This window comes from Pteropus alecto, unplaced genomic scaffold (genome assembly GCF_000325575.1).
Source record: "Pteropus alecto unplaced genomic scaffold, ASM32557v1 scaffold11, whole genome shotgun sequence".
In the NCBI taxonomy this organism is placed as follows: Eukaryota; Metazoa; Chordata; class Mammalia; order Chiroptera; family Pteropodidae; genus Pteropus; species Pteropus alecto.
In genome coordinates this window covers 14,158,208-14,182,436 of record NW_006431956.1, presented here as the reverse complement: position 1 = coordinate 14,182,436, position 24,229 = coordinate 14,158,208, and the positions used below count along the sequence as shown (strand labels likewise).

The window sequence follows — 24,229 nt, the reverse complement described above, 5'->3', positions numbered from 1 at the left end:
TGCAAATGGTAGGATTTCATTTTTTTAATGGCTGAGTAATATTCCATTGTAAATATGAACCATAATTTCTTCATCTAATCATCTGTTGATAGGCACATAGTTTGCCTCTATATCTTTCTTGGCTATTGTAAATTGTGCTGCCATGAATACTGGAGTGCATAGATCTTTACAAATTATTGTTTTGGTTTTCTTTGGATAAATACCCAGAAGTGCAATTGTTGAGTCAAAAGTTAGATCCATTTTTAATTTTTCGAGAAACCTCCAGACTGTTTTCTATAGCGACTGTACCAATTTGCAATCCCACCAATAGTGTATAGGGTTCCCTTTTCTCCGCATCCTCGCCAACACTTGTTTTTTGATTTATTGATGATAGCCATTCTGACAGGTGTGAGGTGATTAAAACAGCATTTATTATCTCATAGTTTCTGCGGGTCAGAAATCCAGGCGTGGCTTCACCGAGTCCTCTGGCTCAGAGTGTTGCGCAAGGCTGCTCTGGGGGGTCACCCAGAGCTGCAATCATCTCGGGGTTTGCCTGAGGAAGGATCTGCTTCCGGGCTCACTGATGTGGCTGCTGGTGGGATGTGGCTGCTGGTGGAATGCTGCTTCTCGCTGGCTGTTGGGCCAAGGGCCTCCTACCGGAGGCCGCCCTCACTTTCTTGTCACATGGGCTTCTCCAGAGGGTAGCTCACAACATGGCAGCTTGTGTCGAAAGAAGGAGCAAGGGAGAAGAACCAAAGAGAGTGTGGAAAGACAGACATCACAGTCTTTTCTTATCTAACCTTGGAAGTGACATCCCATCACATTTGCCGAATTCCATTTATTAAAAGTCAATCATCAAGGCCAGCGCACACTCAGGGGGAGGACATTGCACTTGGGCACAAGTACCGGAAGGTGGGGATCAGTGTTGTCTTTCTTTTTTCTACAATTGTGATTGATTACAATCCATTTCAGAATTGGGAGATGTGTTGGGGATCCCCCAGATGACCCCCTGGTGTGATTTACTGAAAGGACTTACAGGATTCAGCATATAATAGTATAATGAACTGTGGCTCATGAAGAATCAGCAAAAGGAAAAGTTGTCTGGGACAAAGCCCAGAGAAAACCACGCCTGGTACTGTGCTAAGTGTTGCCTCTAAAATGCGTCCTCTCCCAGTGGACACGAGGGATGCGCTTAACTCCTCCAGCAACAAATTTTGACAACACGTGTGAAATGTTGTCTACCGGCGAAACCCATTTGAGACAAAGATTTTATTGGGAGCTGGTAATATCAGTGCCTTCTGCCTAGCATGTCCCATATTCTAGACTGCACGATGTGTTCAGCATGAGCCACGTGGTTTGCATACACAGTTTAGGCACTGGGAGCCACTTTGATCAGTTAGGGAATGGCGAGAACCCTCCAGAAATCCAAGTTCCCAAATGCCACCTAAGGACCAGGCCTTTCTAAGAATAGCAGTCACAGGCCTGCTATGTTAACTCTTTCTGCACAGGAGGGAATGGGGATTTATCTTAAGGTTACCATAAATAATGGTGAGCAGTCAAAATATTTTGTTAAATTGATGGATCTGGGGCTATGCACGGTGGCGATGGGGAAATGATGCTTTTTAGAGTTTGGGGATTAAAGGAGCTTAACTCATGCAGTAATCCTAATGTTTAGATCCTGACTAGGGTATTACAATGCATATTTGTAGAGAGCTTAGAAAAAAATGAAGTTTCAGTGGTGCACTGATATACTACTTTTGCTTCCACAAATATTTATTTTGCTTGGCTGCTGTGCTAGGCATTGGCTAGAAAACAGTGAGCATGATGTATGTCTGTGTTCCTGAAGATTAAAACTGAGTGGGGGAGACACATATTAAACAAACACAAATAAATTGATAATTACAACCATAAAATTTCCTGTATAGGAAGAGAAAATACTCATTTTCTATTCATTCAGTACAATTGTTTATGTACCTGCTTTGCGCTGTCCTGGCATGAACAAAACAAAGTGTCCTGGCATGAACAAAACAAAGTGTCTGCTCTCGTGGACCTTAAATTTTAATGGGGCGGAGGTCTCTAAAATAAATGAATGAGCAAATAAGTATATGATGTCATTTCAGAGGGTGATGAGTGCTATGAGGAAAAGTAAAGCAGGACGCAGTGATGGGAAGACTACTTTAGATAAGGTGGTCAGGAGAAGCCCTTCTGAAGTCACTTCTGAATGGACGATGTTTAAGCAGGATCTTGAATGAATTAAGGAAGCATGCCAGGTAGTGGGAAGTGCAGACATAAAGCGCCTGAGGTGGGAGGAGCTTGATTGGAGGCAGCCAGGAGATTTGTGTGTCAGGAGCTTGTGATCAGCTGGGGAGGGGTAAAAGAGGTTAGGTCAGAGTCATGGAGGATCTGTGAGAGAAGGGTTTTGAATTTTCTTCCTGGTGTTTTTGATTTTCTTCCCCGTGTAACGGGAAGCCTATGTTGCAGGGTTTTTAGCATGACAATGCCATAATCAGATTTATGTTTAAACAAACATGTAAACATTTTTAAATAGAAGACAATGCCATAATCAGATTTATGTTTAAACAAACACGAACGTGTTTTGTGACAAACATGGAAACATTTTTAAATAGAGATATAGCAATATGTAACATACATAAATCGTAAATATGTAGCTTGGTGAATTTTACAGAGTGAACGCACCTATGCATCATTGTTCTGATCAAGGTATAGATATGAACAGCTCCTTAGCACCCTCTGTGATGCCCCTTGAAGTCATGATTTCCTCCTCTAAAGATAATCACTGTGCGTTGCTTTGGTTGTTTTGAATTGTATCATGAATACTATCACGTTGTATGTACCCTTTTGTGTTTGACTTTTTTCACTTAGTATTATGTTTGAAATTTATCTATGTTGTTGCATGAGCTATACATTTTTAAGAATTTATATTTGATAGTTCATCGTGTGACTATACCACAAGTTATATATCCATTCTGTTCTTGATGGACATTTGACTTGTTTCCATCCTTTGGTCATTACAGATAATGCTGCTATGAACATTTGCATGTGGCTTTATATGTATGGATTTCTGTTGAGTATATACCTGGGACTGGAGTTACTGGGACACAGGATATGCACATTTTATGGCCAGACTTTACCAGATACTACCACACAGTTTTTCAAAGTGGTTGTACCAATTTATACTTTCATTTCAGTATTTGAGAATTCTTGTTACTCTGCATCCTGCCAATAATTGATTGACAGTTCATAAATTTTTTAAACCATTTTGGTGTGTGTGTGGTTGTACCATATTATGGTTTTAATTTGCCTTTGCCTGATGACTAATGAGGTTGAGCATCTTTTCTTATACTTGTTGTCCATTTGCATTTCCTCTTTTGTAAAGTATCTATCTGTTCACATCTCTTGCCCATTATTCACTAGCTGTAAGAATTTGAAGAAGTTACCTAACTTCTTGGAGTACAGGGTCAAAAATCCATAAAATAGGAATAATATCATCTAATTTTTGGTTTCTTGAGTAATCTCTATTTGAGTAATCAAAGCAAGTTAGTATTAACCCCAGACCTTCATTTTTCAGAAATCCTTAAGAACTACTTATTAAATATTTTCTGCACTGACAATACCTTCTTAGTTATAAAGATTTTTAAAGATAGAAGATCCAGAGGTTGAGTGGAATTGCATTTTAGCCTTGCTCAAATAGATATAGGGAAATCAATTTTCAAAGAAAAGGACTAGCTTATAAGAAGACAGACTTGCTTCTTCCTGTGGAAATTGTAATTATTTAATCAAAATTTGAATTACTTATACAAAAACAATATCTGCGTCATCAACAAAAATTTGGAAATTCATTTGGGAGGTGGTCCAGCCAGCTAGTATTTATAGAAATATGCCTTTACAAAAATGGCATCCAGTGTAACCGTAACCGGCTGCATTACAGCCAAAGCAGAGGAAGGAAAAAACATGTGAAAAGCCCTTCCTTTAATATGCCCGTCCTTTAATTGATAGTTCCCTCTGGCTGTCAGGCTAATCAGAATGATTCATGTTTCTTATTTCTAGCTTATAAATTTTTAGTAAAATTTATGGTATGTTGGAGTTGTATTTTTAGTGAGTATTGTATATACTTTATGATAATTTTAGATCCTCCTTGTATAATATGCAGCTGGTATATTTATGCTTATTTAAAAATTGTAACAGTTTGCACTTGTAAATGGTTTTAGAGATTTCTAAGTGTTATTTTTTTGCTTTTCTGATATATTTTGAATCGTTTATGATTTTTAGCCAGTTAAGGCATTTTTCTCTGTAAAAATATTATCCTTTAAAATGATCCGTCGTTTTATAATGTGGTTTCCAGAAATATGTTTTGCTGAAAGGCAATTATACATATAGAGCATAAATTATGGAGTGATTAAAATAATTTATTGCTTTCCAAAAGGCTTTATCCCAGGGCTCCGTTAAATAGTGCGCTCCACAATGCTTCTAAAATATGTATAAAATACTTTTTGATATTTAATCATAACTCTTCATGAAAAATTATAAAATAAGTACCCTTTCGCATTGGGAATTTTTCACTAGCTGGGGTTTTGAAATAAATAAAACACAGTTGTGTTTGACCTAGAGAGAATGATGGATTTGAAAGGGCATAAGCGGATGGTACATTGCCCCATTAGAAATTGAATGGCAGCCAAGTTGCTCTATCTCCAAGCCATCTTCCTCCAGGGCCTGTGGGTGCAGTTAGCTCCCTTCATGTCATTTGTCTTTGCTGGACCTCAACCCGCTCTGGTATCTCCGCCTGAAGTTAGAGTGCATCCTGGTGCTCAGACTAATCTGAATGTAGGACAGTTTGACCCTCTTTTTTAGGAGAGATTGTTGTCTGTAATTTAAGATCTGGGAGCTGCTTCCCCAGGTGGTCACATCTCAGTTCCTCGTATTTTAAGTTTTTTTTCCAGTTCCCAGGAATTTTCCTTGGTTTCTGCTACTGTGTTTTAAGATATTCCTGTCAACCCTCATTTATAATTTTGTATGAGAACTGTGTTCTGAATTCCAGTGGCAACATGCTCTTTTGTAATTCAATCTTGAACAAGCTGGAGACTATCGGTATAGTCTTTTCTATGTTGTTTATATTATAGCTCTTTAAGAATTGGATGTACATGCAAAGATGTTTAACCTCACTACTAATGAAAGAATCAAAAAATTAAAACAACCTGTCAGTTGTGTGGTCTAGTGGAAAAGTTCCAGGATCAGAAGACTGAAAAACGTAGGTTCCATTCCAGGCTGTGTCACTAATTAGCTATGAGACCATCAGCAAGTCTCTCTGGGCCTCAGTTTCTGTATTTGTAAAATAAATTGGCCTAAGTAGATCTCAGATTTTTCAGTTCCTTAGGAGACTGTTACACAGTTTCCAACGAGCCAGCATAAGGGAGCGGTTTCTGTACAAACTCCCTGCCTCTCTCTCCACACAGAACAGCTCTGTGGATTTGATATTTTGTATATGGAATTTCTGTTTTAAGCTGTCTTTCAGCAAAAGGTTAAAAAAAAAGAAAGACAAGTAAAGAAAAAGAAAAAGAACCTCCTCTTTCTAAGATTCAGTAATTCTAAGTACATTTTATGCTTCCCCTTTGAAGTTCTCCATCTTTTTCCGGTTCACTGGGGAGCAGAAAAAAAAGAAAGAAAAGTAAAGAAAAAGAAAAAGAACCTCCTCTTTCTAAGATTCAGTAATTCTAAGTACATTTTATGCTTCCCCTTTGAAGTTCTCCATCTTTTTCCGGTTCACTGGGGAGCAGGTACTTGCTTGTAGGACAGAGCTTACCTGTGTGTCAGGATGCTCTTTCTCTCCTGGAAATATCATACTATGATAGTCTGCATTCATTGAGCACTGGTGAGTAAATGAATAATTCATGTCTAGTATGGGTGCCTTTAACCTAGCTGACATATAGAGAGACCCATGTTTTTGCACATGTAGAAAACCATTTCAGTATCTTTTATGAATTGTTTTTCCATTTGCTCCTGACCTCTCTTTCTGCTCTACGCTGTTTTAGTTTGTACCCTAATGAATAGTTTGGGTCACCACTAATTGTGTAACTTTTGGCAAATTACTTAACCTCTCAGAGACTCAGTATTTTATTCTTTAAAATGGTGATTGGCCAAGTTGAATTATATTGTCTGAGTTTCCTTCTAGCTATAAAATTCTGTGAAATTCTGTCTCTATAAGAGTTCAGGTTAATGAGTCAACTATTAACAGGTGCCAATGTAGTGTCATTGAGAATCCAGAATTTACTTAGATTTGGCAAACTTATTTGTATGTGTATTTAAAGAGAGGAGTCTCTGAGAGGTTAAGTAACTTGCCAAAAGTTACACAATTAATGTAATTAATTACATTAATGAAAAGGTACAGCCATCTAACATGGGTCTGTTCTTCTACCTATATCTTCTCTAGCCTGCATACATGCTCAGTATCGCTTGTGTCTGCTCAGAAGGGAATGCATTGTTTCACTGGTAGCTAGAATGAACTGAAATGTAAGCTTGACTCTCAATTTGGAGATCCCTGTCTGCCCAAAGGGTGGGAAGGTAATAGTATTTAACCTAAAAATACAATCTGTTCTCTGATTCAGAGTAAACAAGATTTTATTATATCAAAAAATAAGTAGCTTCTGAAAATAACGCTATTATATTATCTGGTAATAAAGCTTCTTTATAAGAAAATATGTAAAAAAATAGACATCAGCGGCAGAAAGGCCCATATCAACAGTCAACGTAGATGGAAGGTGTTATAAATGAATATTCAGGTAAATAATAAACTTAAAACTTAAGAGTTATATTTTTAAAAATTAAGTCCAAGTGTTTAATTTGAAATATTTTGGACTAAAGTCATCTAGATTTTTCAATTCAAGTCATGAGAGTGTTAGAATTTCTTTGGTTATCATCTTCCATATCTTAAATATCTACTGAAAACTAGAATTAGTTCTCAGAAAAATACATCTAGATAATCTCTGTATTCAACATCAGAGTAGTTCCAATTGTTAACTTGGAGGAGCCAAAAAAAAATTAAAAAACCAAAAATCTTTAGAGACTCCAGAAAAAGAAGCTGCAAGTCATACTTAGTTATACAAAAAAACCCTTTATTCTAGTCTTTTAACTCAGCTGAAATTTAAACAAACAAACCTTTCATTACAAACATCAGGTTTCCACTTGTGTTGAAATATTTGCAGTGAAATTCCCCATTAAATTTAATATGCGAAGCATAATTTATACGATTAATTCTCTGTGGCATTAGATTTATGGAGAAAGTAGTTTAATGATAAACAGTATCTAAATGTTTAAAGCCCTGTTATTATTTCCTTCCTGCTTACTGCATAAAACAGAAAGAGTAGGCTAGCTCTGTCATTTACTAGCTGTATGTTTTTTGACAAATTACTCAACCCCTGTGAGTTCCTTTCTCATTCAGACTTCTGATGTACCTAAAAAACTAGTAAAATGTTTTACAGATATTCAAGATTTTGTTTTTCTCTTCAGACAAAACTGTTTTATACATTATTCTCCTGAGATCTGAAAAGGCTTTATGTATTGGTGACCTCTGTGGTTTTTTACTTTTGTTTTGTTTTGTTTTTTCGTTGTACTGTTTAAACATTTTACAAACTTGATAACTCATTTAATCTTAGTAGGAAACATAGGAAGTAGGTACTAATATTATCATTCTCAGAGTAAAGATGAGGAACTGAGGCACAGATGTGTCAAGGAGCTTGCTAGAGGTCCCTGGCTGGTAAATCAAAGGTCCAGGTCCAGGTGGTCTGGCTCCAGTGTCCCTGTCCCTATGTAATAAAAGAAAAAAACATCAAGCCAGATGACACTGATAACTATGATAATTCAACAGTTCTCAACTGTATAAGAGGAAAAGAACCCCTAAGGGCTCACACATTTAAATCTTGTGTGTTCTCAGGAAATGATACCTTAAAAGGTGTTGCATCACCAGGAGGAAGTGTGGTTCTAAAATAAGGAAGAAAACCTTACTTTAAGCAACTGCTACTACTAATGTTATATAACAAATATAATAGAACGAAATATTTTCAAAGAAGCCATAGTAGGAGTGGGGCTAATAAGCTCAGGTATATGATGAGTCAATATTAGACTCTTTCAGGATGAACACAATATAATACTTTCTTATGCTCCATTATGATCGATTCCTTCGATATACTAGGAAGCTATCCCCATTCTACTTAAAGTACAAATAATTACAAAAGATAGCTTAGGGGTTATATATTTATTGTGTATACAGGCATTTTTCTTCCTAACTCTCATGTCTACTTAAGTGACAGCCTGTGTCTTTCACCTCTGGCTAATATTTAGCCTCTGTACTTTTTATCTGTGTGAGTTTTTTAAAAACATCTTTATCGAAGTATACTTTACATACCATAAAATTTACTCATTGCGAGTGTACTTTTGAATGGTTTGTAGTAAATTTATACAATTGTGGAACTTTGAACACAGCCTCCTTCGAGAACATTTTCGTTATGCCAGAGTGCTCCCACGTGCCAGTTCGCATTCTCTTCTGTGAGGTTTTTGATACCTTTACTGTTAGATGATTAGTCATTTCCTCGTATACGTTCTCACACTCCTCTTTTAGGTTGCTTTGTCTCGTTGTTTTATCTAGTTTTTATGGAGTTAGTTTTTATCCTTTATTTTGGCTTCTTTTAACCTTGAGTTATTATTCAGTCAAGTGACCTTGTTATGAAGACTTTTAAGGGAATCAAATGACAGTTCTTAATCCACAGGAATTTAACTGCTGTCATTCCAGTCACTTCTTGGCTTCTTGTATTCTGACGCTATTGGTACGTGAATTGGTGCTCATGGAGGGAGATGAGCCGTGTAGAAAGATCGGTGTTAGGGGTCTTCTCGAGTGGAGAAATCTGTGACTGCTGCGTGCCTCCCCGTGTGCCCGCAGTTTGCCCTTGTTATATATCCAGCAGATGAAAAGCCTCTCTGGGTAAGTAGAGAAAGAGTGAAAGAAGGCCCTATACATATACAAAGGTATATGTGTATACCTTTTCATCTTCTCTTTCTGTGTAGAAAGTTTTTTTTGGAAAAGCTAGGAGTCTAGTGAGGATTCATTGTGCTCTTGGGAGGATGGAATAATTGAGACGACTGAGCTGAGACATGTTGCATTCAAAAATCTTAGTTTGCAGGGAGCAAAAAAGAAATTGCTTACCCTCGATCCCATCTTCTCCATTTTTGTAAAGAACTCAGTAGAACACGATGTAGCTGGCTCAGTTCAGAATCTTGAAGCATGATGAAACCATGATCCAAGAGAGTTATCTCTATGATTCAAAAGAAAAGAAAAGGAGATGTGAATATGGAAGCCATGAGGCCAGGACATGATAATACACTAGAAATAAAATTAATACATGTAAAGATTTTAAAGTGCTCAAGTTAGAGTCCTGCAGAAAAATGAAATTGAAATCTAATTTAAATCTAATAATAAATTAGATCAAAGAGCAACTGGGGGAAGGATCTATACAGACTGCAGAGTAGATGATAAAAAATAAGAGAAATATTCTAGTTTCAGATTCAGAAAACCACAATTTTAATTCTTGCCCTAATACTAGTCAGCAAGAATCTTGAATACATCACTGAACTAATCTGGACATCAGTTTCCTCATGTATAACATGAAAGAGTTCTCTTATCTCCATTAAATCTTAAAGATTCTTTGCACTTTAAAATTATACAATGAGATGCAACTTAAGTAATGAGAAATTCATCCTTAACCATCAGGGAAATGCAAATTATAATCATAATAAGATATCACTACACACCTATCGCAATGGCTAAAAGAAAACGTAATGACAATGCCAAATGCTGTGGAGGATGCAGAGAAACTGGATCAACTCTGCATTGCTGGTGGGAATGTGAAATTGTACGGCTATTCTGGAAAGGGTTTGGCAGTTTCCTAACAAAACTAAACATACAGTTACTATACGACCCAGTATTTGCACTCTTGGACACTTATCCCAGAGAAATGGAAATTACGTTCACACAAAAACCTATGCAAGAATGTTTATAGCACATTTATTCATAATAGCCTCAAACCGGAAACAACCTAGATATCCTTTAAACAAACTGGTGTATTATACTATGGAATACTACTCAGCAATAAAAAAGGAATGACTCATGCAGCAACTTGGATGAATCTCCAGAGAATTATGCTGAGTGAAAATAAAATCCCCAAAGTTTACTGACTGTACAACTCCATTTATGTAACATTCTCGAAATGATACAATGATAGAAATATGGAATAGATTAGTGGTTACCAAGGATTAGGACTGGGGGAGGGGTGAAGGGAGAGAGTAGATTTGGTTATGAAGGGGCAACAGGAGAGATCCTTGTGGTGGTGGAATTTTTCTGTGTCTTGACTGGTGGTAGATATGCATCTATCCGTGTGATAAACACACACACACATAAACACACCGATGAATACAAGTAAAGCTGGTGAAATCTGAATAACGTGGATGGACTGTATCTCTATGTCAATGTCCTGGTTATGAATTATGATATTGTACTATAGTTTTCCAAGATGTTATTGTTGAGGGAAACTGCATAAAGATTACATGGGGTCACTGCAATATTTTTTACAACTGCATGTGCATCTATAATTATCTCAAAAAAGAAAACCTAAACTGGGCATATTTTGTTCACTCTTGTATCCCCACTGTGTGGAACTGTGTTGAGTACATAGAAGGTGCTCAATAAATTATTAATTTATTGAATGAATGCGGAGAGAAGTAGAGAGAGAGAGGACTCTCATGGAAGAACTTGCATATGTATAAAATGATTCTTTCATTTGGATCATAAAAGGAGGAACTGGTCACTGCTTAAAGCTGTTTGGCTAATTATGCCTAGAATAAAAAACCTTTATCCTACAAATTCTACTTGATTATATGTAGTTTTGCAGTTGACACGAGACTCAACTTGAGTCTCTGCCATGTTGATATGTGGTGTTATTCCCTCCTCCCGCCCCCCCCCCATCTCCAAATACTAGAAGGGGGAATAAACTAAAATGCATTTATGATAAATTAGTTTCAGATATACAGTCTCCATAGATAAATGGCTTCAGAGACTTGATTACAGTAGCCTTATAATAAGTCTTAAAGTCTTGTAGTGTACGTACTCCAATTTTATTATTTTCAAAGTTGTTTGGCTATTAGGTCCTTTTTATTTTAAAGTGAAGTTTAGAAAGAGCCTGTCAACTTCTACACATACAAATTTTGATTGGGATTTTATTGAATCTATAGATCAATTTGGGAAGAGTTGAGACTGTAACAATACTGGGTGTTCCGAACCATGAACCATGGTATATCTCTTCATTTTTTTAGATATTCTTTAATTCTCTCAGCAGTGTTTTGGACTTTCCATTTACAGGTCTTACAAATCTTTTGCCAGATCTATCCCTAAGTATTTTATATTTTTAAAATTTTCAATTTCCAGTGCTTGTTGTTAGTATGTAGAAATGCTGTTGATTTTTGTATATCACATATCACTTTCATTCACATTCCATCGACTAGAACTCAATCATAGCCACCCCTGCTGAAGGTTTGACTCTAGCTGTCTTCGCAGAAAGAAAAGAAAACAAAATTTATGAATAGCTAACTAGTGACAGCCCAAATATTGACTATGTGATGAAAATGTTCAAGACATAGAAGTCTCTTTATTTTTGTTGCAGTGTAATATATTTTTATCATGCAAAAATTGCTTTCGGGAGCATTTTTAAGTTTTAACCCCTTCATATGATGCCAATCATGTACTAATAGATTCACTAGTAGAACATAAAAAGAAATAATAACAGAATTAAGCTTATACACGTATTTGTCATTTGATGAAGGTAGCACTTCAGAATTGCTGAGATGAACTTGGAGTTGCAATTTAATATAAAAATCTTAGCAGCAACGCAGACAGGTAATGTTTGAGATACCTATCAGATTGGGGAGATGCCCGGGCTAGAAGTAAAAATTGGGGAGTCATCTGGATATAGATGGTATTTAACGTATGAGATTGATGAAATCACCAAAAGGCAGAGTAGAGACTGAGTGCTAGCTACTCCCAGGTTCAGAAGTTTGGCAGGTGAAGACATAGCAAAGGAGACTGAGAAGTAAGAGTCCAGGGTTCGGAGGAAAATCAGTGTGGGAGGTTAAGTGGAGAAAATTTTTCAAAGAGGAAGTGATCCCTGTGCCAACTTATAAATCACATAAGATGAAAACTGAGAATTGACTATTCAGTTTAGCTATGCGGAGGCCATTGGTGACCTTGACAAAAGCAGTTTCAGGGAGCTACAGAGACAAAAGCCTGATTCGAAGGGATTCAAGAGAAAATGAGAGGAAAAGAATTGGAGATAGCAATTTTAGACAGCTTTCAGGGAGTTTTGTTCTAAAGATAGGCAGACAAACAAGGTGGTAGCTGGGGAGGGCTCTGTGGTCAAGAGAGGATTTTTTGTTTTAAGACGAAAGAACTTACAAAATGTATATGTGCTGATAGAAATGATATGAGAAAATACATGATGCAAAAGAGAGACTGGAAAATTGCTAGGATTCTATCTTGGACGAGTGAGAGGGAATGGGATCTAGTACCCAAGCGATGGGGCCTTAGAAAGATGGACAGTTCAGCCATCGTAACAGGAGAGAAGATGGGGATGCAGGGGCACAGTTGCAGGCAGGTAGGTAAATGTGCCAGTGATGAAATTCTCGTATTATTGCTTGTGTTTTTTCAGTGTAGTACAAAGCAAGGTCTTCAGCTACAAGTGAGGCTAGGGGAGAAGGGATGAATTATTCACCCGGGGTGGGGAGACTGGAGAGAAGTTTCATTGGCAGACAACACTAAAGGCTCTCTTGATGTTAGTAGTCATGAACTTAGAGTAAAAACAGTCAGCCTGGTTTCGTTTTTCTCCAGCGATGTTGTGCTCCATAGGTGCAGGCCCAGGGTAGGCAGTGTTAGTTTAGCCAGGGTTAGGTTTTGTCAGGAGGCTTTAAGGAAGTAAAAAGCAAGGCAAAAGAGTGAATTGAAGTGGGCTTAAGAGAAAAGTGAGGCCATGGGGTGGTGAAGGATAGGGGAAAACTGGTAGGCTCAGCTCAGATCGGAGAATCGTAGGGCTGGGGTATGAGAGAGGGTGAAGAAGGGAATCCTTGATTTGAGATTGTAAATAGTTTTCAGTCATGACCAGATAAAGGCCAAGAGTGAAGGAGAAGAGATCAAAGGATTGTAAGGCCAAGAAAGTGGAAGGATTTCTATGTGGATCCTGGATGCGTGCTCAGAACCTGAAGGCCTTTTCTATTATTTCCTAATATTCTTGTTGCTGATATATTATCTGATGACAGTTTTAGTATTTCTACCGGGTAAGAGTTTCTTGTCTCTCCTTTCATAGTTTCTGTTTCTTAGTCCTTGGTGCTCTACAAGATTTTCTTGGTTTCTTGGTATTAATTGTCTTTCATTCCTTCTATTGCATTTAAAATTGTGGCCATTATATTTCTAATTTCCAAGCGTTCTCCCTTCTGATTAACTTTTCATAGCATCCATTTCTAGGGAAAAAAAATCGTTTTTGATGATCTGCATGATTTGTTCTAATACATATATAGTTCATTTTCTCCATTAAGTTCTTTTTCTCCAATATAGTTCTTTTTCTCCATTAAGATCATACCTGCACTCAGCTATTATATTTTTACATATAATTTTTTTCTAAGTGAGAAAGTATATTATGTTAGTAGTTAACATTTAAATATCTTTTCATTTTTAGGTATCAAAAAGTAAAGATGGAAAAGAACAAAGTGAAACTGTATCACCGTCCGAAGATGAAACATTCTCCTGGCCAGGTCCCAAAACGGTGATGTTGAAAAGAACATCTCAAGGCTTTGGTTTTACATTAAGACATTTTATTGTTTATCCCCCAGAGTCTGCAATTCAATTTTCATATAAGGTAAGAGAAATAATTAAAGTAACTCGAAAAAAGCACAAGGCTATTCTTATCTCCGCCTTGTCTTCCTTCTGTCTTAGAAGTGTTCTATTTTCATTGTTATTATATTCTTTTAGATGTTGTTCTACCTTCCAGAACAAAAACTTTAATCTTCTCTGAAAGGTTTATACTGGTTATTAACTCCACATCTATTTTGCTAGGACTTGGAATTTCAAACTTCATTCTGTTTTTTTTTTTTTTTCCTAATACGTATCTGTTTTTCTACTATCTAGAAAGATGGTGAGTTTTCTGGGCAGAGAACGTAGACAAAATAGTTGGTTAAAATATTCTGACAGTTATAAAAAGTTATTGGGATTAGAATAGTACTTAACTTTCAGATATGTAATATGATGGCAAGTCAGAATCTAAAAACACAGCTTCTCGCCAGAGTGAATTACATTAACACGCTTCAGTGTATAGTAACATGGTCTAATAGGGGGCGGCATGGAATAATTATACTGGCAGCAGACGCACTGAGTACTTGCCCTGTGTTCTTTACTGTTCTTTGTGAGCGTTATCTCACTTCATTCTTAGCTCCATGTAACAGATGTGGAAACTGATCTGAGTCACATAATGAGAGAGTAACTCGTGGATTTTAACTTGCCACCATGAATGCCTGATGCTTAACTATTGTACAACAGTGCGAAGGAAATAATGATATTTAGAAGCGTTGTGAGATCTTGGCCAAGCCACTTAACTCCTCTTGGCTCCTGGATTTCCATTTAATTCGAGGGAACTGAACTAGAAGATTAGAAAATCTTTTCTAACCCTTAATTTCTACGGCTCTGAGGTGGTCTTTTAAAATGTGGTGTCAAATTGCTTCTGGAGATCACACACTTCTTACTATATCTTTGCAGTAAAATGTCTTAAGTTCTTTAAAGTACTGAGTAGTTTTTAAGAGTTATGAATAATTGCTACCTTTGGAATTAAAATTGATCACTTTGGGTTTCTTGAAATGTCTATAAAACTACTGAACTGGGTTCTCTGAGAATCTGCTTTATCTTAAAATATCTAAAATAGTATTCTTGTGTATTAGGTTACATGTGAGAGCACTTGATAATTTAAGAGTCCCTTTAATTACATATTAAGACTGAATTTATTTTTGTGTTTTTGTTTTGAAGGAGAGCTTTGGGTCATGATGAACGTATAGGTAGTACAATTTTTATAAGATAACTTTACCAAACACAAGTTAAAATACATCATCATCACCATCATCATCATTATTGTTATCATTATTATTATTATTGGGAAATATTTCTAGAAATTTTAGTAACACAGTATAATTGTTAACAGTGTAGTCATTGGGAGTCAAAAGAGCCTGGGTTTGAGTTTCATCTCTACCCCTGGTTAGCTCTGTGACCTTGGGTAAGTCACCTAAGAGACAATAAAAGTACCTTTCTCACAGATTGTTATGTTGATTAAAAGATATAACACATGTAAAACACTTAGTACAGGCGTTGGCATACAGTAACGTTCAGTAAACTTTAACTGTTAATGCTATTATTTAACACAAATGTTTTTGCAAATAGGTCTCAGACTTATAAATTTTACATGGAAAATATATACTGAAATCTTTTCCTTTTCAATTATGATTTTTGTCCATTCACATCAAAGGAATTTAAAAAATAATATTGTATAGCTTTAGAAATGTGAAATGAATACAACAATGTATTATGTCACTTAGCTGGTAGCAGAGCTTATAACCAGAAAAAAGTATATGTTCGGTCAGCCAGAATCAAGGTCAAAAGTTATATAATAGATCAGTCCTTCACTAAGTGTCCTTTTTCTTTCTACAGTATGTTGTAGCTTTCTTATGATAGATGCTCAACAAATATTTGAATAAATGTATTTTCATACAAGTTTTTCCAAAGTGCTTTTCTGATTTCCCAGCTAGAGGTAAAAAACATGACAGCAAGGCAGCCTGGTAACAGTGAAAGCAACCAGGTAGCTAAAGCTCAGAATCGAATGCAAGAAATGAAATATATAGCAATTTGGAGCGAGTGAATTTATATAAAGATAGTTCTGGGTCCTATAGCAGCCCCTTAAAGGCACATTTCAGTAAAGTACAGTAAATAAGGACCAGCCTGGCCCTCTCTCCCAAGTTCTAGGTGCATCTGTCAAGCTGCCTGCTTTTGACACCTCTACTTGGGTATCTCTATTAGGCATCTTACACTCAAAGTGTCAGAAACTGAACTCCTGATGTCCTCCCTCTAAGTTGGCTTCACCCACAGCCTTCCTGTCTCTGTTTATGAAGGCTCCATCCTTCTGGCAGAAGGCTCTGTTAATTAGATTGTACTTGGCACGCTCTAGGAAGGGCAATTTACATTGGATTGAGCCTTGCTATGATTTCACCAGAGTTTATAAATATGTATTCATGTATGGATATATATTTTTTTATTTTGTAGGATGAAGAAAATGGCAACAGAGGAGGTATGCTGTAAAAGTTTTAATTTTTATCTGAATGTTTTTCTATTCATGCCTTTCTGTTCTTTAAGTAATATTAAATAAAAGGATATAGTTTTTGGAGTCCAAATATATAACTGTTTTTAGATGTGAAAGTCATAGAAATGAAATATTTTTACCATGGATTTCAAAGTTTTATGAATTTATTGTTTCATCATAATTTGAACATGTGATGATTTTATTGTTAATTATATATTAGTGTTTATGGGAGGAATATATCATGATTCTGAGGAAAGTAATTCTGAGATTTTTATCCAATTAGTAATTTTTTAAATTTAGTGATTCTTTTAGGTAAGAAGTGCTGTGTGTTTTATCTACTTGATTTATTGATTCAAATATTGAAAAGTAGAGTATTGTGGTTCTTGTAGTTAGTCTTACTGTTGGATTTAAACATTATATTTAATTAGCTTAAAAGGAGAATCAGGCTGGGGATAGGGTTATATCTTAATAACCCTCATTTTTTTTTTTTGTTTTAATATTGTATGAACTCCAATGAGTTAAAATTTACACACGATAAAATGCGCTTGTTTTTAAAACTTATTTTTAGATAGTTTTAGACTTTTAAAAAAGTTTCCAAAACAGTATAGAAAGTTTTCATTAATCCTTAATTCAGTTTCCCATAATATTAAAAACTTATATAACCATAGTACAATTAACAAAATGAAGAAATTAACATTGGTATGATGCTGTCACCTAAACTGTAGACTTTATTTGGATTCTTACCAGTTTTTCTGCTAGCGTCCTTTTTCTGTTCCAAGATCCTGCGTTGCATTCAGTTGTCATGTCCTCTTTGTCTCCCCTAATCTGGGACAGTGCCTCATCTTTCCCATGTTTCATGCCCTTGATACTTTTGAAGAGTACTGCTCAGTTATTTTGTAGAATGTCCTTTAATTTGGGTTTATCTGATATTTTCTCATCATTAGTTTGAAGTTATGCATTTTTATCAAGAATGCATTTGCACCTATTTTCATTAAGCATATAGTATTTTGATAATGCCTAAATTGTGAAACCACCATTCCAATCAAGATATGCTATCGAAAAGAACCTTTCTGTCATCCCATAAAGTTACCTTGTTCCCCTTTGCTGTCAGCACGCTGCTCACCCTAGACAATCAGTAATCTGCTTTGTGTCTTTAGTTTTGCCTCTTCTAGAATTTCTTCTGAATGGAATAATACAATTTATACTCTTTTGTTTCTTTCACTTGGTGTAATATTTTTGAGATTCACCGTATTGTACGTATAGGTACTAATAGCACTATCTTTTTTGCTGGGTAGTTTTCCCTTATATGGATATACCACAGATTGTTTATCCACTCACCTTTCATAGACCCTTGTAATACCCGTATTTGATTTGAGGTCTTGGAATGGTTATATTAAGGTTTAAAATGAGAGGAAATGGTTTCTTTCAGCACTATCAAAAGTAATCTGAGAGTGTAGGGCCAGGTAGGACCCTTCATAGTTGTCACAGTTGTGCAAGATAGGCCACTCCTGTGTCACCATCTGTCATGCACCAGTGTTAAGGATGAATTCCAAATGTTACTTGGCAAGGGTTAGAAATTGGCGTCAGTGGGAAAGGGAAAATTTACAAAGCCAGTATCAGCAAGAGAAAAGAGGATGCAGGTCTTTTATCTTCCCATCATCCTATGGAATGAAGTGCTGATGCTGGGCAGCCTGCTGGGCACACAGCATCTGGAATTTTACACCTGTCATATTCTGGTCTCTCTTGGAGAGAAATACACTTCTAACACATGTAGAAGAACATAGTTATAATTATAATACTTTGCACAAATTATTATATATCTGACATAGCTCACTGAAGTGAATGGATTTAATCACATGCTTTGGCTGGAGAGAATAGACTTTTAACATCTGTAAGGAAAAACCAGAAGGTCCAGGTTCAACACAAGGCTATTTGGAGGGTCATGGTAAAGTGAGACCGAAGGGTGTGACCTGCTGGGGAATATTACAATTTAATACCTATTTTATTTATTGACTTATACCTAATCTCATCCAAGAAAGGGTTTATGTCCACATGCAGAATTACCTGTATTACAGTAAGACAAAAAATAAGGTTAAAAAGTTGATGGCAAAGAAAAATTAATTAAACTGACATTTGGGAGATTTAGTACATAAAAATGGGTGCTGTAGATTCTACACTGTTATCAAAAATGAGCTCTAAATCTGCTTTTGAGCTTTTCCAGTGGTCAGAGCAAAAACAAAAATACGATTAGTTAAGAATTCACATTATCCATAAGAAAACAACTTCTCGTTTACACTGAAGTCTGAGAAAGGTTTCTCCAATGGGCCCTCATAATGGAAAGCAAAGAGTAATACAATAGATAATATCCTCAGTACCATTTCTTCATGTGGCTATTTTTTAGTGGATCCTTTAACATAAGCTGATTTCAAAACCCTAACATCCAGTTCAGTTTTAAGGGCTTCTCAACTGGGGACCGTTTTGCTCTCCAGGGGACACTTGGCAACATCTGTAGACATTTTTGGTTGTCACAGTTGGAGGGATGGTGCTGTGCTCCTGGCATGTAGCAGGTAGAGGCCCAAGGTGCTCCTGAACAACGTATGATGAACAGGGGCAGCACGCCCACAGCAAAGAATTATTCAACCCAAAATGTGAATAGTGCCTCTGTTTACAATCCCTGGATTACAAGGATGGACCCTAATACAGCGTGGTCTAACCGTATATGTCCCTGAATCTGTTAATACAGTGACAGTATTCAGACCATTTAGAAGAATGGACATTGAAGGTGGCATGTCTAGTGATCTCTTATGATGATTATTCTTTACAACTGAATTTCTATATGAATTGAGTTACTGCTGTAATTTGAGATTAAATTGCCTGGCTGTTCTACTGGCATTTTATGTTATTGATGAAAGAATTATCATAAGTAAGAAAGAGGTTACATTTTAAGAAAATAGAGTCAATATAATAACAACTAGAAGGTAAAATAAAAGAAAAAGTTAACAAAGATGTAAATAATTGAAGTGTAATAAAAAGTTAACATCAGGAGCCTAACAGATTGATAGAGACAATAATTATAAGCCTAGTTAACAAAAATTTTAAAGACTAATAGAGGAATTAAAATAAACACAACAAAATTAAGGCTTTAAAATAAAAGAAGTACAAATTCAAGCACCTCACCTCCTGTGAAGCAAGATTCATCAAAGTAAGACATATATAAAGTCCAGAACATTAATACTTTTTTTTTCTTAAGAAGAATGCGAAAGGCATAGAGTACCTAAAGAAACTGTTTTATAATATACCTGGAAGGAGAACTGCTTGATTTCAACCCCCTCCCCTCCACCCCTAGAATGGTAGAAATTAGCATATGACTGAGGACTTAATCTGCACCAGGCATTGTAATATATATTGTTATTCTTTTTAATCCTCACTATAATGCTGTGCGATGTGAGACAATATTCCCATTTTGTAGATGTGGAAACTGAGGCTGGGAAACATAAAATAACTTGCCCAAGATCTCACAGCTAAGTGACAGAGTTGTATGTGTCCAAGTCAGGTGTATCTAACTCCGAAATCCATCTTCTTTAACTCTGCCATCTTACTTCTGTTGACTTATTTTTAAGTCTTTCTTCACTTCTTTAATTTGTTTTAAGAATAATTATGTCTTTTAAACAATAGTTTGACTTTAGAGTCAAGAATTGGGAGATAAATACAGGGCATATTTAGAATGTTATGAAATTAACTGTAAAATTTCTCTGCCTTGAGAAAGTTAAAAACAAGGAAACTTGATCCATATTTATACGAATATGTACCTAAGGACAAAGAAATCACATGAAAGTCAGGGATATCCCAAGTTTAGAGGCCCCGAACATCTTAAAGGAACAGCCATCACTGGTTCCTCAATCCTGAGTATCTGGCTAGCAGTGGACCTGGAAAGTTCAATGAGTTTAAAGGAGGGTGGTAAAAATTAGCATATGATTGAGGACTTTATCTACAGCGGGCAGTGTTCTGTCCGCCTTTGCTTCCCAGGGCCAGGTTTTACTCTTATCATCCCGATTGGTAATGGGGTCATAGGTTAGTCCACAAAGGCCTAGTTAGTTTAAGGATAGTAGTCGTAATACTTTTCCAACTAAACTGATCAATTCACGAGAACATAGTCTATGTGAAAAAATTTCTGACTTCTGAACAATTGTAGATCAGTTTTTAGAATGCAACCTATTTAGAGACAGACCACGTATAATTTATTACTTCAATTTAATGAATATTATGATTTTTATTTTATTTCTCACTTCGTTTTAAAATTTATTTTCAAGCATATTGAGATTATGAAACTCTTTTATGTGAATTTTGTTTTAATGAAATAGAATCCTGGCCTCCAGTGTAATGATCCGAGTCAAAGCCTAGAGCCACTGGAGAGAAAATAATTGCCAGAATTGTATTCAGACTCCTAAGAGATCCTCTCATAATGCCAAAAATTCTGTGAAACAGTTGAAAGGTTTCATTTTGGTATTCTTTCCTTTTGGCAGTAGAGTGAAATCTCTTTGCCACTCAATTTTCTGATTATTTTTCTTACCCAACTTCTCTGTTCTATTCTATTTCTTATATCCTATATGTGTGTACTGTCTTGTATTTTAAAACTTATGTTTTTTTCTTGTTATTTATTTTTCTTTCTGTACCATAATGCAAATAACATTTACAAGAAAAAGGCCATTAAGGTAGGAAAATATTTTTTGGTGATAATAGTTGCTTGTGGATAATTGCTATCTTGCTGACATCTTGTTGTCCCTTTAAATCTCTAGAGAAAATATTCATAAATAATCAAAATAGAAATAATTGAAAGTTTGTAATTACTATTAGGTCTTCCTCTTCCATGAGTAAAAATTCTCAGTGTTCTAAAATGTTATATCATTTTGTTAGGTGCTTAAATAACTGTTAGATTTCTCCTTTGGCTTTAAAATTTATATTCAAGCATGTTAATAGTAGAGAAAAAAGTAACTGGGAATTCTATAAATTTTCTCAGTAGTAAAACTTTCTGTCTTTTAATTGCAATTTATTCGGGCTAAACAGCTCTATAGCCTGTGTTAGTTTTCTAATAACCAAGGCTCTTTTAGTGGGAAGAGATAGAAACTCCCTGAAACCACCTCAGGAAAGAATTGTTAATTCTAAAAGCCAACAGGGAATCTCCAGATTTTGATTATACTTGATTTTCTCATGAGCTGACTTCTGTATTAGGTACAACCCTCACTATATCTTTCTTTCCTTTTTCTCTCATTATAATACTCTGAATTCCTGAGAGAAATCTAATTGACCCACTTCATCATTTTATACCAGCTATGCAGTACTCACTATTTTCAGAGTCCAAATGTTCTTCATTTTAATGAAGAGGAAAATTCCATAAAATTAAGGAAATACATGCCGTTAATTTTCATTAATAGGTCGAAAGCCTATCCTCTCAAGTTAATATAACACTAAAATCTTGATCTGAAAATTTGTTGTAAGAGTATATTCTTATGGGCAGGGCTAAGGTCTGTGACGTGCTGGTAGGGTGTCAGAAGCATGTTTTATTACTTAAAAAATGTAACAATACTAACTGAGCTCCACGGATCTCTTCTGATGTCTTTGGGAATGAGTGTGAACTCCTTACTGACATTTTAAAGTATTTGCGTTTCTGTGGTAGTTATGTAAATATTCTAATTAATTGCATATTTTTAATTAAGTTTTTGTACTGCTCAGTAAAATAACCTCAGGTATCTGAAATTGTCTTGAAGATATTTAAGAAACAGGAATGGTGGTGGTGGTGGTGATGGTGCTGATGACAATGACGAAGGTGATGATGGTGGTTGTGGTGGTGATGATGATGAAGATGATGATGATGATGACGGTGATAAGGGTGAGGCGATGATTGTGATTGTGATGATGATGGTGGTGGCGATGGTAATGATGGTAATGATAGTAATGGTGGTAGTGACAGTGTGGAGGTGGCAGTGGAAACTAACTTACCGTGTGCCAGGCACTGTTATAAAACTTCTCATGGGTTAACTCATTAATCCTCACAACAACTTTTTGGCGCAAATATTATCATCATTTTCATTTTTTAGATGAGAAACAGGCACGAATGTTTACGTAACTAGTAAATGGCAGTGTTGAACTACAAACTCTGGCAGTCTGGTTGTAGAGTTCCTCTCAATTTCTATCATAATTTCTCGGAAAGTTCTTTACTCTCACATAATTCATTCTTGAAAATGTTTAAGAAAGAACATTCTGTTCCCTCGAAAGTTAAGGAGCATTAAAAGATGCCTAATTCAACTTTCAGATACAGTTTTGGCTAACATAATATTAGCATTTCATACTTGTTCTTTAATTTTCTTCTTTATCTCTGTAATTGAGTATGTCCTATTGGCTTAAGTCTGTTGAGCTTAAGGATAAAACATTATTGCTTTAATATTTGCATTTGATTTCCATCTTTGATTCAGTTATACTTTTGATACTTATGTATCTTATGACCTATATAACTTTTTTTGGTATCGTTTTTCAGTTTTTTTTATGAAATGATAAGGGCACTTATAGGTATTTGCCAAAGATAAATGAAACTGCCCGGGAAAATAGTTGTACAGGCATCTTCATAACTGCTTTTTTCACAAAAAAATAACACTGGATTTGACCTAAATATTCGTCAACATATCAATGGATAACTAAATTATGGTATATCCATACAGTGTAATACACATAACATCATGGATCAGTCTCAGAAACATTTATTTTATTGGTGAAATCCATGTAACATAAAATGCACCATTTTGAAGGGAACAGTTCAATGGCATTTAGTACAAATTAAAGGACATGTATTAAATGTTATACATCTACCACCTCTGTCTAGTTCTAAAACATTTTCATCATCTCAAAAGGACACTCATATTCAGGAAGCAGTCATTCGCTATTCTCCCCTCCCCTAAGTCCTTGGCGACTACTCATCTCTTTTCTGTCCCTTTAGGCTTACCTATTCTGGATATTTCATATAAATGGTATCATACAATAGTAACCTTTCTTATGTGGATGGCTTCTTACACTTAGTGTAATGTTTTGAGGTTTGTATGTGCCATGTCTGTATGTGCCGTGTATTTCTATTTATGGCTGAACAATATTCCATTGTGTGTATATACCACATTCATTCATCTACGGATGGATATATGGGCTTTTCCACCTTTCGGCTATTATGATTAGTGCTGCTGTGATCATGCGTATACAAGTATTTGAGTTCTTGTTTTAAAATCTTTGGGGTATATATCTAGGAGTGGAATTGCTGCATTATACAGTAATTCTATTTAACATTTTGAGAAACTGCCAAACTCTTTTCCACAGCAACTGCACCATTTTACATTCCCACCAGTGATGTTTAAGGGTCCCAATTTCTCCACATCCTTACTAATGCCTGTTAGTTTCTGTTTTTGTATGATAGTCCACACAGTGAGTATGAAGTGGTATCTCATTGTGGTTTTGCTTTTTCATTTCCTTACTAATGTAGAGCATCTTGTTGACCACTTGTGTATATTCTTTGGAGACATGTCTATTCAAATTTATTGCTCATTTTTAATTGGATCGTCTTTTTGCTTTTGAGTCAGACATGTTGTTTAAATATTCTGGATACTAGACTGTTGTCAGATCTATGATTTACATATATTTTCTTTCATTTCATAGTTATATTTGAAAATTTTTGTCTATTTACATTTAATGTAATTAATTATATATTTGTTAATATTCCTAATTTATTTTGAAATTTATGTTTCTATTTTATTTTGAATTTCTTGTAATTCTTT

The 24,229-nt window shown here is 35.6% G+C and overlaps 1 protein-coding gene across 2 annotated transcripts in view; it reads left to right on the top strand.

The window, feature by feature from the left end:
* ARHGAP21 (Rho GTPase activating protein 21) overlaps positions 1 to 24,229 on the top strand; it is a 119,172-nt gene that overhangs the window by 33,275 nt on the left and 61,668 nt on the right. For both annotated transcript variants that reach the window (XM_015585642.2, XM_015585643.1), the window contains 2 exons: positions 13,761 to 13,940; positions 16,382 to 16,406. In XM_015585642.2, coding sequence (XP_015441128.1) covers positions 13,761 to 13,940; positions 16,382 to 16,406 — 205 coding nt within the window. The remainder of the gene's footprint in view (positions 1 to 13,760; positions 13,941 to 16,381; positions 16,407 to 24,229) is intronic.